The sequence below is a fragment of the Grus americana genome, chromosome 37 (assembly GCF_028858705.1).
Source record: "Grus americana isolate bGruAme1 chromosome 37, bGruAme1.mat, whole genome shotgun sequence".
Taxonomy (NCBI): Eukaryota; Metazoa; Chordata; class Aves; order Gruiformes; family Gruidae; genus Grus; species Grus americana.
In genome coordinates this window covers 337,277-354,132 of record NC_072888.1, presented here as the reverse complement: position 1 = coordinate 354,132, position 16,856 = coordinate 337,277, and the positions used below count along the sequence as shown (strand labels likewise).

Here is a 16,856-nt window from a genome sequence, read left to right as displayed (position 1 = left end):
AACCCCAACGCCTGGATTTGTTTTTTCAGCGGTAATTTTAATGAAGAGGAAAAAAAAAAACCCAACAAAAAAAAGAGCGGTGTCAAATTTTGGGGTGAAAAAGGGAAAAAATGGGGGCGCGCCCCGCCAAAAAATCGACGGAGGGGATTTATTTGACGAAGACCACGCTGTTGCCAGCGTTGCGGGCGGCGAGCCAGGCGAGGAAGACGTCGCTGTGGGAAGAGAGGAGGGGAAAAAAGTTAAATTTTTGGAATTGAAATTTCAAAATTTCAAAATTTCAAATTTTAAATTTCAAAATTTCAAAATTTTAAATTTTAAATTTCAAAATTTTAAATTTTAAATTTCAAAATTTTAAATTTTAAATTTCGGAAATTTGAAATTTTGGAAATTTGAAATTTGGGCTTACCGGCAATGTTTGACGACGCATTCGCTGCTGCAATATTCCTCGTCCCAGTCGCCGCTGGCGACGGGGGGGTTTTCGCAACCGGCCCGAAGGCAACGAGGTCGGGGGGAGTCGTCGGCCACCGGCGATTCGGCCACCAATTCCACCGACATCTGGGTGGGGGATTCCACCTTTTGGGGGGGGGGGGGGGGCAAAAACACAATGTTGGGGATTTTTTTTTCTAACCAAAAACACAATTTTGGGGGTTTTTTGATACCAAACCTGCCATCTTTGGCTTAAACCCTCCCAAAAATCGCAATTTGGTTGGGTTTTTTTAACACCAAAATCACAATTTGGGGTTTTTTTTGATACCACAACCCCCCCCCCCCCCCATTTTTGGGCTTAAATGCTTTCCAAAAGCACAATTTTGGAGATTTTTTTAACCAAAACCCACAATTTTGGGGTTTTTTTGATACCAAACCCACCTTTTTGGGTTAAACCGTCTCAAAAATCACAATTTTGGGGTTTTTTTTAACACCAAAACCACAATTTTCGTTTTTTTTTTATACCAACCCCCCCATTTTTGGGCTTAAACGCTTTCAAAAGTCACAATTTTGGAGATTTTAAACCAAAACCCACAATTTGGGGGCTTTTGTACCAAAACTGCCTTTTTTGGGTTAAACCCTCTCAAAAAAAATCACAATTTTTGGGGTTTTTTAACACCAAACCCACAATTTTGGGGTTTTTTAACACCAAACTCACAATTTTGAGGGTTTTTTTGATACCAAACCCCCATTTTTGGGCTTAAACGCTTTGAAAAACCACAATTTTGGGGCCCGAACCCCCCAATTTTGGGGCCGAACCACCCAAACCAACCCCTTTTTTTTGGCGCCACCCCCCCCAATAAAAATCCCCCCCCTCCCAGACACACCCCCCCCCCCAAAAAAACCACCCCCCCCCCACACCTCCGGCACCACGTCCCCCGCGATCATCTCCACCGTCTCCGGCGACCCGTCGCGTCCGGCGTCGCCGTTTTGGGGGGGGGCGGAATTTCGCGGGGGGGTTTGCTGGGACGGGGCGGGGGCGGCGGGTGACGCCGACGCCGATGATGCGACGGCCGCGTCGGGGGATCCCCGAATTTCTTCTTGCGGGGGGAGGTGAAGGGGTTGGATTTGGAGCGGGGGAGGGGGAAGGATTTTAATTTGGAGGGGGGGGGGCTGCTGGGGGAGGTTGAGGCGGATTTTTTGTTGGGGGGGGGGTTGCTGCATGGCCTGGAGGGGGGGGGGGCGGTTGGAGGACGGCGATTTGTTGGGGGGGGGGCGGGTGGTTGGGGGTCGGGGGGGGCATCTGTTGTAAAGGGGGGGGTTGTAAACGGGGGAGCTGGGAAGCGGCGGCTTGGAGGACGGAACGGGTGACGATTTGAGCCGGGGGGGTTAAATGAAGCGGGGGGGTTTGGGAAACGCCGGAAGCGGGGCGCGATGACGTCACGACGGCGGCGGGGATGACGGTTACCACCCCGCCCTGGGAGGAAACGGTTAAAGACGGGGGGAGCATTTGTTTGGGGATGATGATTTTGGTGATGCTGGGGGGGGCGGAGGCGGCGGCGGGGGGCGGCGGGGGGTTCGGAGGGGGGGAGGAAGAGGAAGAGGAAGGAGGGGCGGGGGAAGAGGAAGAGGAAGGAGGGGCGACGACGGCGACGGCGGGGGGGCTGGGTTCGGGTTCCGGCGGCTCCGTCGAGGTCTTTGGGGTTCGGAGAAAGGGGAAAAAATTGGGGTGAGAAGCACAAAGAAACCCCACAAAAAAAACCCCCAAAAACCCCCCAAAACCCCCAAAAACCCCCAGGAAAGCACAAAAAAACCACAAAACCCCACCAAAACCCCACCAAAACACCCACAAAAAACCACAAAAAACCCCCACAAAACCGCAGGAAACCACAAAAAACCCACAAACCCCCACAAAAGCCACAAAACCCCCACAAAAACCCACACAAAACCACAAAAAAACCCACAAACCCCCACAAAAGCCACAAAACCCCCACAAAAACCCACACAAAACCACAAAAAAACCCACAAAACCCCACAAAAGCCACAAAAACACCACAAAAACCCCACCAAACCCCCCACAAACCCCACCAAAAAACCACAAAAAACCAAAAAACCCACCAAACCCCCCCAAACACCAAAACACCCGCAAAAAACCACAAAAAATCCCATGAAACCACAAAAAACCCACAAAACCCCACCAAAAAAACCACAAAAAACCCCCAAAACCCACCAAAAAACCACAACCCCCCCCAAAACCACAAAAAACCCCCAAACCCACAAAAAACCCACAAAAAACCCCAAAGACCCCCAACCCCCCCCAAAAAAACCCCCAAATCCCCCGAAAACCCCCCAAAACACCCCAAACAAACTCAACCCCCCCCCCAAAAACCCCCCCAAAAACCCCCCAAACCCCCCCAAAAAAACCCAACCCCCCCCAAAAAACCCAAAAAACATGTTGAGGATTTGGGGGGGTTGGTAAATTTTTGGGGACCCCCCCCCCAAAATAAGGGGGGGGCGTTACCTGGATGGCGCGATAAGCCGCCAGCGCCTTGAGGTATTCCTTCTTGGCCGCCTCCGTCTTCCGCTTGTAGACCTGGAGAAGGAGATGGTCAACGTTTGGGGGGTCTGGGGGGGGGGGGGGCACCCCCTTTTTTTGGGGTGGGGGAGGGCGGAAAAGGGACCCCCTAATCCATAATTTTAATTTGGGGACCCCCCCTGCTGCACTCCGGGGCGTATCGGGGTGTCCGCGCTCTTCTGAAGTTGACTTGGAGCCATCAACGCAGATGTTCTTTCTCTACTTTCGAACGCTTTCAAAATTTTGGGGGTTCTCCCCTGAATTTTTGGGGTCCCCCCCACCAATTTTGGGGTCTCCTGCTCCGTAACTCCAAGTTGGGGTGCTCCCTTGTCCTTCCTCCCCAACCCGGGGTCTCCATGCTCTTCTGAAGGTGACTTGAGGCCTTCAACCCAGATGTTCTTCCTCTACTTTCAAACGCTTCCAAAATTTTGGGGGTTCTCCCACCAAATTTTGGGGCTCCCCCCACTAATTTTGGGCTCCTCCTCAATTTTGGGGTCCCCCTCCTCCGTATCTCATGATCTCCTACTCCTCTCTTCCCTAGACCGCGTTCTCCACAACCTTCTCCACTTGATCGACCAACCACAACGTTCCTCTTCTTCTCCCACTAAAGTCCGTCGCAATTTTGGGGTCCCCCCACCAATTTTGGGGTCTCCTCCTCCATATTTTGGAATCCCACCCCAATTTTAGGGTCTCCCTCCTCCGTATCTCGGGATCTTCTGCTCCTCTCCCTACATCAGGTTCTTCACGACCTTCTCCACTTGCTCCTCCAACCACAACGTTCTTCCTGCTCTACCTTCCAACGCCTCCAAAATTTTTGCGTCCCCTCACCAAATTTTGGGGTCCTTCATATTCTGTATCTAGGTATCTCCTGCTACTCTTGTCCCCATGTTGGTTTCTCCATGATCTCCTCAACTTGATCCTCCAACCACAATGTTCCTCCTTTTCTCCCACTAAACTTCCCAATTTTGGTGCTCCCTGACCAATTTTGGGGTCTCTTCCTTCATACCTCATGATCTTCTCCTACCCTCCTCCCTAGATTGCGTTCTTCATGACCTTCTCCACTTGATCCTCCAACCACAACGTTCCTCCTCTTCTCCCACTGAAGTTCTTCCTAATTTTGGTGCTCCCTGACCAATTTTGGGGTCTCCTCCTCCATATTTTGGAATCCCATCCCAATTTTAGGGTTCCCTCTTCTCCATATCTCAGAATCTTCTGCTCCTCTCCCTACACCGGGTTCTTCATGATCTTCTCAACTTGATGCTCCAACCACAATGTTCCTCCTCCTCTACCTTCCAACGCCTCCAAAACTTTCGCGTCCCCCCCCCCCCCCCGTCAAATTTCAGGGTCTCCCCTCGTATTTTCGGGGTTCCTAAGCCCCGCCTACCTGCTTTTGCTCCTCCCCCAAACTGTCCCACATGGAGGCGACGATTTTGGAGACCTCCCCGAAGGTGGCGTTGGGGTTCTGGCCCTTGATGGCCGCCTGGGTGTCGCGGAAGAAGAGGGCGTAGGCGGAGACGGGCTTCTGCGGTTCATTGGGGTCCTTCTTCTTCTTGGGTTTCTTGGGGGGCTTCCCCCGGCGAGGTCCCTCCCCCGTGGGCGGGGCCGGGGTGGGCGGGGCCGGCGGGGAAGGTTTGGGGGGAGGAGCCTGCGGATAGGGGGAGGAAAGGGTGAGGGGGAGGGGTTTTGAGGCCCCGCCCTGCCGTGCGGTCGAAAATTTGGGAATTTGGGAGGTTGGGAAGGGCAAAAAAAAAATTTTTTGGGAAAAAGAGAAGAATGGGGGGAAAATTTTTGGGGAAAAATGAAGAATGGGGGAAAATTTGGGGGAAAAAATGAAGAATGGGGGAAAATTTGGGGGAAAAAATGAAGAATGGGGGAAAATTTTGGGGAAAAAATGAAGAATAGGAAAAATTTTGAGGGAAAAATGAAGAGAGGAAAAAATGGGGGAAAAAATGAAAAAGGGAAAAAATTAAATTGGAAAAAAAAGAAAATTCAATTGAGAAAAAAGTGAAAAACTAAATTAGAAAAAAGGAAAAATTAAAGGAAAAATTAAAGAAAAAATTAAGAAAAAAGAAATTAAAACCAAACTAAATTAGGAAAAAGCAAAATTAAGAAAAAAAATTATATTAAAAAATAAAAAAATGAAATTGAAAAAATTAATGGGAAATTAAAAATTAAAAAGGAATTAGAAAAAAGAAAAGGAAAAATAAATTATGACAAAAAGCAAATTAATGGAAACATAAAAACCTTAAAAAGAAATGAAAAAAGAAAAAATTATAAAGATTAATTTAGAAAAAGAAACGCAAAAACTAAGAAATAAACAAGAAAAATTTGAAAAATTAAAAAAATTAAGAAAAATGACAAATTCACAAAATAATTTACTGTAAAAGAAATTCTAAAAAAATTAGAAAAGTGAAAAAATGAAGAGAAAAACACACTTTAAAAAATTAAAAAAATTAATCAAAAAATCTCCTTTTTGGGTTTCAAAAGCCGAAAAAGCCCAATTTGAGGCTTAAACACCCAAAAAAAGGAATTTTTTTCGGGGGAAAGCCCCCTAAAATCATAATTTTGGCGTTTTTAAGGCTAAACCCCAATTTTGGGGGTTTTCAACAGAAATCAAAGCCATTCGGGGGATTTTGAACACCAAAAATCCCCATTTTGGGGTTTAAACCCCAAAATTTTGCTGGTTTGGGGGCGTTTTGGGGTGGTTTTGGGGTGGTTGGGGATTTTTTTTTTTCATTTTTGGAGTTTTTGGGGAATTTGGGGGATTTTTGGTTTGGGTTTTTGGCTTTTTTTGCCTTTTTGGGGCTGTTTTTGGATTTCTGGGGTGAGTTTTCTGCATTTTTTGGCATTTTGGGGATTTTTAGGGTGTTTTTTCCATTTTTTGGCAGTTTTTGGATTTTTGGGGTGCGTTTTTTTGGCATATTCCAGTGTTTGGGGGATTTTTTTGGGTGTTTTTCCCTTTTTTGGGGTGTTTTTGCATTTTTGGGGTGGGTTATTTGCATTTCGGTCTGTTTTGAGGATTTTTTCCAATATTTTTGGGGGAGTTTCACTTTTTTTGGCCTGTTTTGGGATATTTTTGGCATTTTTGCTGTGGGTTATTTGCATTTTTGGGTGTTTTGGGGATTTTTTGGGTGGTTTTGGGGATTTTTTCACTTTTTTGGCCTTTTTAGGGGTTGGATTTTGATTTTGGAAACGCGCTTTGGCATTTTTTGGGGATATTTTTGATTTTTTGGGGGGTATTTTGGGGAATTTTGCTTTTTTTGGGCCTTTTTGGGGGCTATTTTTTGATTTTGAGGGCTCATTTTTGGATTTCGGAGGTATTTTGGGGATTTTTCTTGATTTTTTGGGGTGTGTTTGCTTCTCTTGGCCTTTTTGGGGGCCGTTTTCGCATTTCGCGAGACTTTTGGATTTTTGGGGGTGTTTTGGGGATTTTTTGGGTGTTTCAGGGATTTTTGGGGGTGTTTGGGGGATTTTTTGGGGGTGTTTGGGGGATTTTGGGCTTTTTTTGGCTTTTCTGGGCAGTTGGTTTTGGATTTTTGGGGCGATATTTTTGGATTTTTGTGGGCATTTTTGGATTTTGGGGGTATTTGGGGATTTTTTTGGGTGTTTCGGGGATTTTTTGGGGTGCATTTTGCTTTTCTTGGCCTTTTTGGGGTTGTTTTTGGATTTTGGGGGGTATTTTGGGGGTTTTTTGGCTTTTTTGAGGATCATTTTTTGATTTTGAGGGGTCATTTTTTGATTTTGAGAGCTCATTTTTAAATTTCGGGGGGGATTTTTTGGCAATTTTAGGAGGTATTTTTTGCTTTTTTTTGTTTTTCTGGGGGTTGTTTTTGGATTTTGAGGGGTACTTTGGGATTTTTGGGAGTAATTTTTGGATTTCTGGGGGTACTTTGGGATTTTTTGGGTGTTTTGGGTATTTTTTGGGGTGCATTTTGCTTTTCTCAGCTTCGCTGGGGGTTGTTTTTGGGTTTTCGGGGAGCTACTTTGGGTTTTTTTGCAGGCACTTTTGGATTTTGAGGGGTATTTTTTTGATTTTTTGGGGGTGTTTTGGGGATTTTTTGGGGTGTGTTTTGCTTTTCTTGGCCTTTTTGGGGTTGTTTTTGGATTTTGGGGGGTATTTTGGGGGTTTTTTGGCCTTTCTGGGGGTCATTTTTTGATTTTGAGGGCTCACTTTTGATTTTTGGGGGGGTACTTTGGGATTTTTTTGGGTGTTTTGGCAATTTTAGGGAGTATTTTTTGCTTTTTTTTGTTTTTCTGGGGGTTGTTTTTGGATTTTGGGGGTACTTTGGGATTTTTGGAGGTCATTTTTGGATTTCTGGGGGTACTTTGGGATTTTTTGGGTGTTTTGGGTATTTTTTGGGGTGCATTTTGCTTTTCTCAGCTTCGCTGGCTGTTGTTTTTGGGTTTTCGGGGCGCTATTTTGGGGTTTTTTGCGGGCATTTTTGGATTTTGGGGGGTATTTGGGGGATTTTTTGGGGGTGTTTTGGGGATTTTTGGGGGGGGGGTGTTTGGGGGGGGAGGGGGTCATCTCTTCCTCACCCTGCGGAACTCTTCGGCCTCGTCCTCCTGCAGCGACCCGGTGGGAGACGGGGTGGGGGAGAGTCGTTCCTCAGGGGGGGGAGGCGAAGAAGAAGAAGAAGAAGGAGGAGGAGGAGGCGGCGGCGGTGGCGGCGGGGGGGTTAAATTCGGGGGAGCCCCTTGGACGTTTCCCGCCGTCGACCCCCCCAAACTGAGCCCCAGTTGGGAGCTGAGCTCGGACTGGTCGATGGTGGTCAGTTGCCCGGGGGCCAGTAGCCCCCCCGGGCTGAGAGCGGCCATGGGTACCTCGATGGTGACGGGGGGGGGGGGCGTTGTACTGAGCCCCCATCGGGGGATCCAGCTCCTGGGGAAAAGCGAAAACAAAAAATGGGGGGGGGGGGGGGGGGGGAACAATACAGACACCCCAAAAATCATCGGATTTTTTCACCCCCCAAAAATTGCTCTATTTCTCCCCCCCCCCCCCAAAAATTTTGGGGGATCCCCTCCTAACATAAGCAGCCCCCCCCCCACACCCCCTCTCCGTTCCCCCCCCAAAACCACCCATTTCCCCCCCCAAAAAAACATTTTTCCCCCAAAAAAACCCATTTCCCCCCCAAAACCTCCCCATTTCCCCCCCAAACCCCTTTTCCCCCCAAAAACCCCCTTTTCCCCCCCAAAATGTTGGGGGTACCCTCTCTTACCATCACCAGCCCCCCCACATCACCCCCCTTCCCCCCCAAAACCCCCCCTTATTCCCCCTAAAAAACTCATTTCCCCCCCAAACCCCCCCTTATTCCCCCCCAAAACCCCCTTTTTTCCCCCAAAAAACCCCCTTCTGCCCCCCAAAATTTTGGGGGTACCCCCTTACGATCACCAGCCCCCCCACATCACCCCCCTTCCCCCCCCAAACCCCCCCTTATTCCCCCCAAACCTCATTTCCCCCCCCAAAATGCCCCTTACCCCCCCAAACCCCCCCATTTCCCCCCCAAAACCCCCTTTTTTTCCCCCAAAAAACCCCTTTTCCCCCAAAAAATTTTTGGGGGTACCCCCCCCTTACCATCGTCAGCCCCCCCGCCAGCAGCCCCCCGCTTTGCTCCATCAATCCGTGGGCGATTCCCATCTCCAAGCTCTGAACCCCGTAAGGGGGGGGCGGGAAGGGGGGGTCGGGGGTCCCCCCGGTCTCCCCCAAATCCTCGAAGTCGGAGACCCCCAGGGAGGGGTCGGCGTCCAGCGCGATCGGGGGGATCTCGAATTCTTCGTCCCCCAAACTGGGGGTGTGGAAAGTCTGGGGGGGGCAGGGGCAGGTGAGGGCCACGCACCCTCAGCCCCCCGAAAAAATTTGGCAAAAATTTGGGGGGGTTTGAGTGGTTTTAGGGGTGAAAACTAAAATTTTCAGGGGTTTTTTGGCCCTCTCCCACCTGAAATTTGAATTTTTAGCTCTTAAATTTGGAATTTTAAAGTTTCAATGAAGATTTAAGGTGATTTCAGGCATTATTCAATTTTAGAATTTCAATGAAAATTTTGATTTCAAGCATTAAATATTCAATTTTAAAGTTTCAATGAAAATTTTGCTGATTTCAGGCATTGAACATTCAATTTTAAAATTTCAATGGAAACTTTCCCAATTTAGATACTAAATTTTCATTTTTTTATATGAAAACTTTGGTAATTCAGATCCTAAATCTCAGCATTTTATAAAAAAAATTGTTTTTTTTATTTTTTGGGGAATGAAAACCAAAGTTCAGCACTTAAAATCATTTTTTTCAAGAGATTTATAATCTTCACTCAAAATTTTTACTTTCAACTATTAAAGCTCAAATTTTAAAAATTCAATAAACATTTCCCAAATTCTAATTTAAATTTTTTACTTATAAACACATTTTAAATAACTTGCTTTTTATTTTTCCTCAAAATGAAGTAATTTTGGGGGGAGGTTGCAGACATTTTGGGGCCAATTTGATTTTTTCCAAGGGATTTGGGACCAATTTTGACCCAAATTCCCATTTTCCGGTGTTAAGTTTTAAGTTCTCAAATTTAAATGAATATTTTAGTAATTTTCATGTTCATGTTTTCTCTTTTTTCTTAAAAAAAGGCAATTTTGGGGGGTGGTTGGGGGGGTTTTGAGTCATTTTGGGGTAAAAATTGAAGTTTTCAGGGTTTTTTTTGCACAATCCCACCTCAGATTTCAATTTTCAGCTGTTAAATATCGAATTTGAAAATCTTAGTTACCTAAAAATTTAAATAGTAGGTTTCAAATATTGAAAAATATTTCAGTTTTAATTTTTCTCTTAATAAAAAAGCAATTTTAGAACTTAAAATCAAAGTTTTTCAAAGGTTTTCTGAAAAATTTTGAACCAAATTCCAATTTTAAGTGGTTCACCAAATTCAAATTCTTAATTAAAACTTTACAAACTCAAATATTTCCCATTTTTAAAAATATTTTTAATATTTTTTCCTTAACAAGAAACACAATTTAAGAAGTTTGAGGCATTTTGGTGCCTTTTTTGTTTCATTTTCAGCTTTTTTGGGCCAGGTTTGGCTATTTTTGTGCCATTTTCAGCCATTTTGGGGCATTTTGGTGCCATTTTTTGCTATTTCTGTGAATTTCAACACAATTTTGTGCTATTTTTGGCTCTTTTTATCTCATTTTTATCCATTTTGCGGTATTTTAGTGCTTTTTTTTTCCTCTTTTCATTTATTTGGGAGCATTTTTCTGCCATTTTCAGCTATTTTGGGGCATTTTGGTTCGAATTTTGGCTATTTTTGTTTCATTTTTTACTATTTTGGGGCATTTTGGTGCTATTTTTGGCTATTTCACTGTTATTTTTAGCTATTTTAAGGCACTTTAATCAATTTTGGGGCACTTTGGTGCTATTTTTGGTTATTTTAGCGTCATTCTCGACTATTTTAAGGCATTTTAACCAATTTTGGGGTATTTCAGTGCTATTTTCCTCTCATTTTCAACTATTTTAAAGCATTTTCCTCAATTTTGGGGCCCCTTTATGCTTTTTTCCGTCATTTCAAGGCATTTGGGTGCCGCTTTTTTCCTCTTTTTGTGCTGTTTTCACCGTTTCACAGCCATCCCGCTGCCGCTTTCGGCGATTTCGGGGCGTTTTCGCGCCATTTTCGTCTATTTTAAAAATTTCAGCGCCGTTTTTTCGCAGTTTTCCCTCTTTTCCCTCTTTTTTTTCGCCCCCTTAAACCGCCACTTCCCCCCCCCCCCCAAATTCCGCGGGGTTTTCGCTCCGATTTTTTTTTTTCCCTTCTCCCTGGATGGGTTTAAACCCCCCCCAAAAATTTGGGGTGCCCCCCCCCACCCGTGGGGGTACCTCGGCGCCGGTGAGGAAGGGGTGCGCCGTGCCGGTGATGGCCAGGTAGTTGTCGCTTCCGCCGGGGAACTGGGGGGGGGGGGGGGTAGCGAGATTTGGGGGCAAGTGGGGTGGGGGGGCACCCCCAGAGACTGATTCACCCGTGGGTGCCCCCCCCCCCGATCCCCAGAGATCCCCGTGGGTGCCCCCCCCAAGGCCCAAATTCACCCATGGGTGCCCCCCCCCAGCCTTAGCCCCCCCCGTGGGTGCCCCCCTCGACCCGAATCCACCCGTGAGCCCTCACTCAGAATCAAACCCACCCTTGGTTGCCCCCACCCAGCCCCAGCCCCCCCCGTGGGTGCCCCCCCCGACCCAAATCCACCCCTGGGTGCCCCCCCAAGGCCCAAATCCACCCCCGGGTGCCCCCCCCGACCCAAATCCACCCGTGGGCTCCCCCCCAATCCCCAGAAATCCCAGTGGGTGCCCCAGCCCCAGCCCCCCCCGTGGGTGCCCCCCCCAAGACCTAAATCCACCCGTGGGGGCCCCCCCCAGCCTTAGCCCCCCCGTGGGTGCCCCCCCAAGGCCCAAATTCACCCGTGGGTGCTCCCCAATCCCCAGACCCCCCCGTGGCTGCACCCCCCAAACCCAAATCCACCCGTGGGCCCCCCACTCAGAACTAAACCCACCCGTGGGTGCCCCCCCAAGACCCAAATTCACCCGTGGGCGCCCCCCAATCCCCAGACCCACCCGTGGGTGCCCCCCCCCCAGCCCCAGCCCCCCCCGTGGGTGCCCCCCCCGACCCAAATCCACCCCCGGGCGCCCCCCCCCGACCCAAATCCACCCGTGGGCCCCCCCCTCCCCCGACCCACCCCCACCCCTCGGTGCCCCCCCCACAGGCCCAGCCCCTCCCCCCCCACCCCGTAGGCCCCTCCCAAGGCCCAACCCAACCCCTGGGTGTCCCCCCCCCGGCACCCCCCTCCCTCCAACCCCCCCCCCACCCCACCCACATCCCGGGGTCCCCCGTGGGCGCTGTCCCCCCCCCCCAAAAAAACCATCCCGGGCCCGCTCCCCCCCCTTCACCTCCATGACTCCGCCGCTGAGAGAGAGAGGGAGAGAGACGGGCGCCCTGCCCCGGAAGCGGAAGTCCGGTCCTTCTCCCCGCCCCTCCTCCCGTGACGCCACTTCCGGTCGGTGATCATAGAGATGAAGGCGGAAGCACGGCACGGGGGAGGGAGGAAGCGGTTGGAATGACGTGGGGGTGAGGGAGGCGTGGCCCCCAAACACGCGCGGGAAGATTTTGGGGAGGGGGTGGTTTAAAAGGGGGGGGGAGGAAGAGGGGAGAGGGGTTGGAGGACTCCGGCTAGAGCGTCGGCTGGGGGGGGGGGGGGGAGAGCGTGGTGTGTGAGGCGGAGGGGGGGTCATAGAGAGGCGGAGGGACAGAGCGTCGCCGGAAGCGAAGGGGCGTGGTCTCCCCCCAACCGGAAGCGGGAGGAGTAGAGGCGGCGTCCGCCGGCGGGCAGAGCGGCCCTGGGAGGGTTACGGCGTCATGCCGCGCGCGGGACGCGTCCGGTACGTCATCGGCGGCGACGCCCGGGGCGGGGGCGGGGGGGTGGGGGTGGGGGGTGTGTGTGTGGGGATGTATAGGGATGTATAGGGGCGTATAGGGGATATAGGGACCTATAGCGGGGGCGGGGGGGGATATGGGGCGGGGCGGCGGCGGCTCGGGGCCGCGTTGGGGCCCTGCAGGGGCCTAGGGGGGGGGACAGACACCTATAGGGGATGTATAGGGGATGTATAGGCGCCTATAGGGGACGTATAGGGGACGTATAGAGGATATAGGGGCCTATAGGGGATGTATAGGGGATATAGGGGATATAGGAGCCTATGGGGATGTATAGGGGATATGGGGCCTATAGGGGATGTATACGGGATGTATAGGGGATATAGGGGCCTATAGGGGATGTATAGGGGATATAAGGAGGGTATAGGGAACATATAGGGGACGTATAGGGGGGATATAGGAGCCTATAGGGGATATAGGAGGAATATGGGGGCCTATAGGGGATGTATAGGGGATGTATAGGGGATATAGGAGCCTATGGGGGATATAGGGGGGATATGGGGGCCTATAGAGGCCTATAGGGGATGTATAGGGGATATAGGGGGGATATAGGAGCCTATGGGGGGATATGGGGGTCTATAGGGGTCTATAGGGGATGTATAGGGGATATAGGGGACCTATAGGGGATATAGGGAGGATACAGGGGATATGGGGGGGATATAGGAGCCTATAGGGGATATAGGGGGAATATGGGGGCCTATAGGGGTCTATAGGGGATGTACAGGGGATATAGGGAGAATATAGGGGACCTATAGGGGATGTATAGGGGTTATGGGGGATATAGGGGACGTATAGGGGGGATATAGCGGATATAGGAGAGATATGGGGGCCTATAGGGGATGTATAGGGGATATAGGGAGGATATAGGGAGAATATAGGAGCCTGTAGGGCATATAGGGGGGATATGGTGGCCTATAGGGGACATATAGAGGATATAGGGAAGATGTAGAGGAATATAGGGGTTTACAGGGGATGTATAGGAGATATAGGAACCTATAGAGAACATATTGGGCACATAGGAGACGTATAGGGGATACAGGAGCCCATAGGAGCCTATAGGGGACATATAGGGGATATAGCAGACATATAGGGGATATAGCAGCCTATAGAGGATGTATGGGGCATATAGAGAGCATATAAGGGGGATATAAGGGCTTATAGGGGACGTATAGGGGATATAGGGGGGATATAGCAGCCTATAGGCGATATAGGGGGGAGATGGGGGCCTATAAGGGACATATAGGGGTCTATGGGGGATATAGGGGCTTATAGGAGACATATAGGGGATATAGGAGCCTATAGGGGATGGGGGGCATATAGGGAGCATATAGGGGACATATAGGGGCCTATAGGGGAGATAGGGACCTATAGAGGAGGTATGGGGGGATATAGGGAGCCTATAGGGGGTCTATAGGGGTCTATAGGGGCAACACCTGCCAGGTTTGGGCCACGCCCCCTCAATTTGGCGTTGGTCAACGCGTTGGCCAAGACGTCGGCGTTGGTCAACATCTTGGCCGACTTGTCGGTTAAGAGTTGGCCAAGCCGGTGGTCAACACGTTGGCCAAGACCTTGGCCAAGACCTTGACGTTGGTCAATGCTTTGGCCAAGACGTCGGCATTGGCCAAGACGTTGGCCAACTTGTTGGCCAAGAGATTGGCGTTGGCCAAGGCGTCATCCAATGTCTTGGCCAAGAGATTGGCGTTGGCCAACGTTGGCCAAGACGTTGGTGTTGGCCAAGACGTTGGCATTGATCAAGACGTTGACCAAGACGTTGACGTTGACCAAGACGTTGGCATTGGGTGTTGCCGGTGCCGGTGGGGTGTTGCTTCCGCGGCCACACCCGTCCCCCAAAATCCGCAATTTTGGGGCTTTTTCCCCAAAATTTAAGGGGCTTGCTACTTTTTTATTCCCTTTTTCCCCAAAAAAAGGCGGTTTTGGGCAAAATGCGCTGTTTCGGTTCTTTTCTGGTCGAAGGAGGAACTCCATGTCGTTATCGATCTTTATGTTCGTTAAAAATCGCTAAAATTGGGGTTTCCGGGCATTTTTTAAGTGGATTTTGGGGTGATTTAGCGACGATTTTGTTTCGCGGGGTTTCGTGGAGGTCAAAATTGCCGGAAAAGGGGTTTTCACCCCAGTTTTGGTAAGCTTTTTTGGAAGAGGACGGCGGAAACGTGCGGTAGGGTCGCGCTCTCATTTTTTTTCTTAAAAGTGGGGAAAAAAGGTTTTTCCCATATTTTTCTTGGGGAAAAAAAAATATAATTTTAGCAGGGAAAGCCCACTTGGGGATTTTAATTAATTTTAATTAATTTTAATTAATTTTGGGGGGAATTTAGTGTGTTTTGGGGTTGAATTTCTTCCCTCGACCGGCGAAATATTTCAGGTCTTGGTTTTGGGTCAATTTGGCAGGAAAAAAGTGAATTTGGAGAATTGTTGGGTGCAATTTTGAGCTATTTTGGGGTTGAAACTGGATTTTTGGGGGGTGGGTTGGTCCAAATTAACCCTAATTTCTTCAAGATGGGTTAATTATGATTTTTTCCACCTTTTGTTCACTAAAAACAGTGAATTTGGGGGGAATTTTGGCTCATTTTGAGAAATTTCGGGGGTTATGTCTGATTATTTGGGGGTTGGGTCACAATTTTGACCCAAATTTCCTTTTCTTTCAGTTAATTATGAATTTTTCCCCCTTTCGTTAACAAAAAAAGTCGCTTTTGGAGGGTTGGGGGCTGTTTTGAGCTCTTTTTGGGGCTGAAAATTGATTTTTAAGGAGGTTTGGGAACAGTTTCGACCTAAATTTTCTCCTTGGCTGGTTAATTTTGAATTTTCCTGCTTTATATTAAGAAAAAATATCAATTTCGTGGAATTTGGGCATCATTTGGAGTTCATTTTTAGTTTAAAGGTGATTATTTGGGCAGGTTCGACCACAATTTTGACCCAAATTTCCTCACAGGAGTGTTTAATTATGATTTTTTTTTTTTGTTTTGGCCTTTTATTAAGCAAAAACATAAATCGGGGGAATTTTTGTGCCAGTTTTCAGTTATTTCTGGGTTTAAAATTGGTTTTTTTCTGAGAGTTTTGGCCTCAATTTTGACCCCAATTTCCTTCATTAACAGAAATGTCCGTTTTGGGGCATTTGGGTGCAGTTTTGAGCTTTTTTTTTTTTAGCTTAAAATTGAATTTTTGAGAGGCTTCAGCCACAATCTTCAGCCCAATTTCCTCAAAAATGGTTAACGAAGATTTTTCCCCCGTTTTTCATTTTAAAAGCCCATTTTGGGTGATTCAGGTGCAATTTTGAGCCAGTTCAGTCGTTTCAAGCTGATCTTTTGAGGGATTTTGGTCACAATCTTAACCCCAATTTCCTGAAGAATGATCGATTCTGAATTTACCTTTTATTAATTAAAAAAAAAAAAGTTAATTCGGGGGGATTTGGCTGTAATTTTGAGGTATTGGGGGGCCTTAAAACTTATTTTTTGAGGGGGTTTGGCCACAATTTCACCCCCAATTTCCTGCAAAATGACTCATTATGAGTTTTCCTTTAAGTAATCTAAAAAAAAAGTCGATTTGGGGGGATTTGGCTGTAATTTTGAGGTATTTTGGGGCCTTAAAACTGGTATTTTCAGGCAGTCCGGCCATAATTTCCCCCCAGTTTCCTCAGGCGGTGCCAAATTGTCCATTTTCCTACCCCCCAAAAAAAAACCCACACCAATTTTGGTGCCGTTTTGATTTATTTTGGTTTTTTTTTTAACGCTACTTTCAGTTTACTCCGGATGTTGGGGAGGGGAGGGAGGGGGGGGGAAGAGCATCACCGCGATTTTAGTGGTTATTCAGCGTTTTTTAGCAGGGTAAACGCCGAGGGGGGGGTGAACCGAGCTTCCGCGTGCGGTTTTTTGGCCTTAAATAAAACGATTTGGGAAGTTTTTACCTCAAATAATAGCGATTTTGAAAAGGGGGGGGGTGTGTGAGTGTGCGAGCGCGGCGCCCTGAGGGTTAAGGACCCTTCCCCCCCCCCGCCGCCTTCAGCGGGACAAGATGGCGGCGGCGCAGGGCTGTCCTCCGCACTGCCTGACTCGGAGCGCGCGCGCGCGCGCGCCCGCTCAGGCACCTCATAGGCCGACCCCTTTAAGCCCCGCCCCTTTTCTCCCATTCCCACCAATAGAAACCTCGCTAGGGGGGTGTAACTTCCGGGTAGGCCTAAAAAAAAAAAAAAAACCCACAACCTATCTTGCTGAATCTTTTCCCCCACACACACAGGAAAAGGAGAGGGGGAGAGGGCAAAAGGAGGCGGGGAAAAAGAAAGGATCCGACCAATCGTTATTCACTTTGAAGGGAAGAGTGGGCGGAGCCGACGGGAGGGAAGGGGGGGGGTGGGTTGGCCCGGCCAGCCGGCTGCGTTGCGCCGTGCACGCGCCGC

General features: G+C 48.6%; 1 protein-coding gene across 1 annotated transcript; it reads right to left on the bottom strand.

Moving 5' to 3' along the window:
* Positions 1 to 22: 22 nt before the first annotated feature.
* Positions 23 to 12,029, bottom strand: TOX4 (TOX high mobility group box family member 4). Its single transcript, XM_054808534.1, is given in 11 exon segments — positions 23 to 212; positions 407 to 573; positions 1,348 to 1,671; positions 1,673 to 2,122; positions 2,948 to 3,019; positions 4,386 to 4,646; positions 7,541 to 7,846; positions 7,848 to 7,883; positions 8,577 to 8,804; positions 10,849 to 10,917; positions 11,908 to 12,029. Coding segments are annotated over 11 exon segments (1,983 nt in total). The 5' UTR covers positions 11,914 to 12,029; the 3' UTR covers positions 23 to 148.
* Positions 12,030 to 16,856: the final 4,827 nt, after the last annotated feature.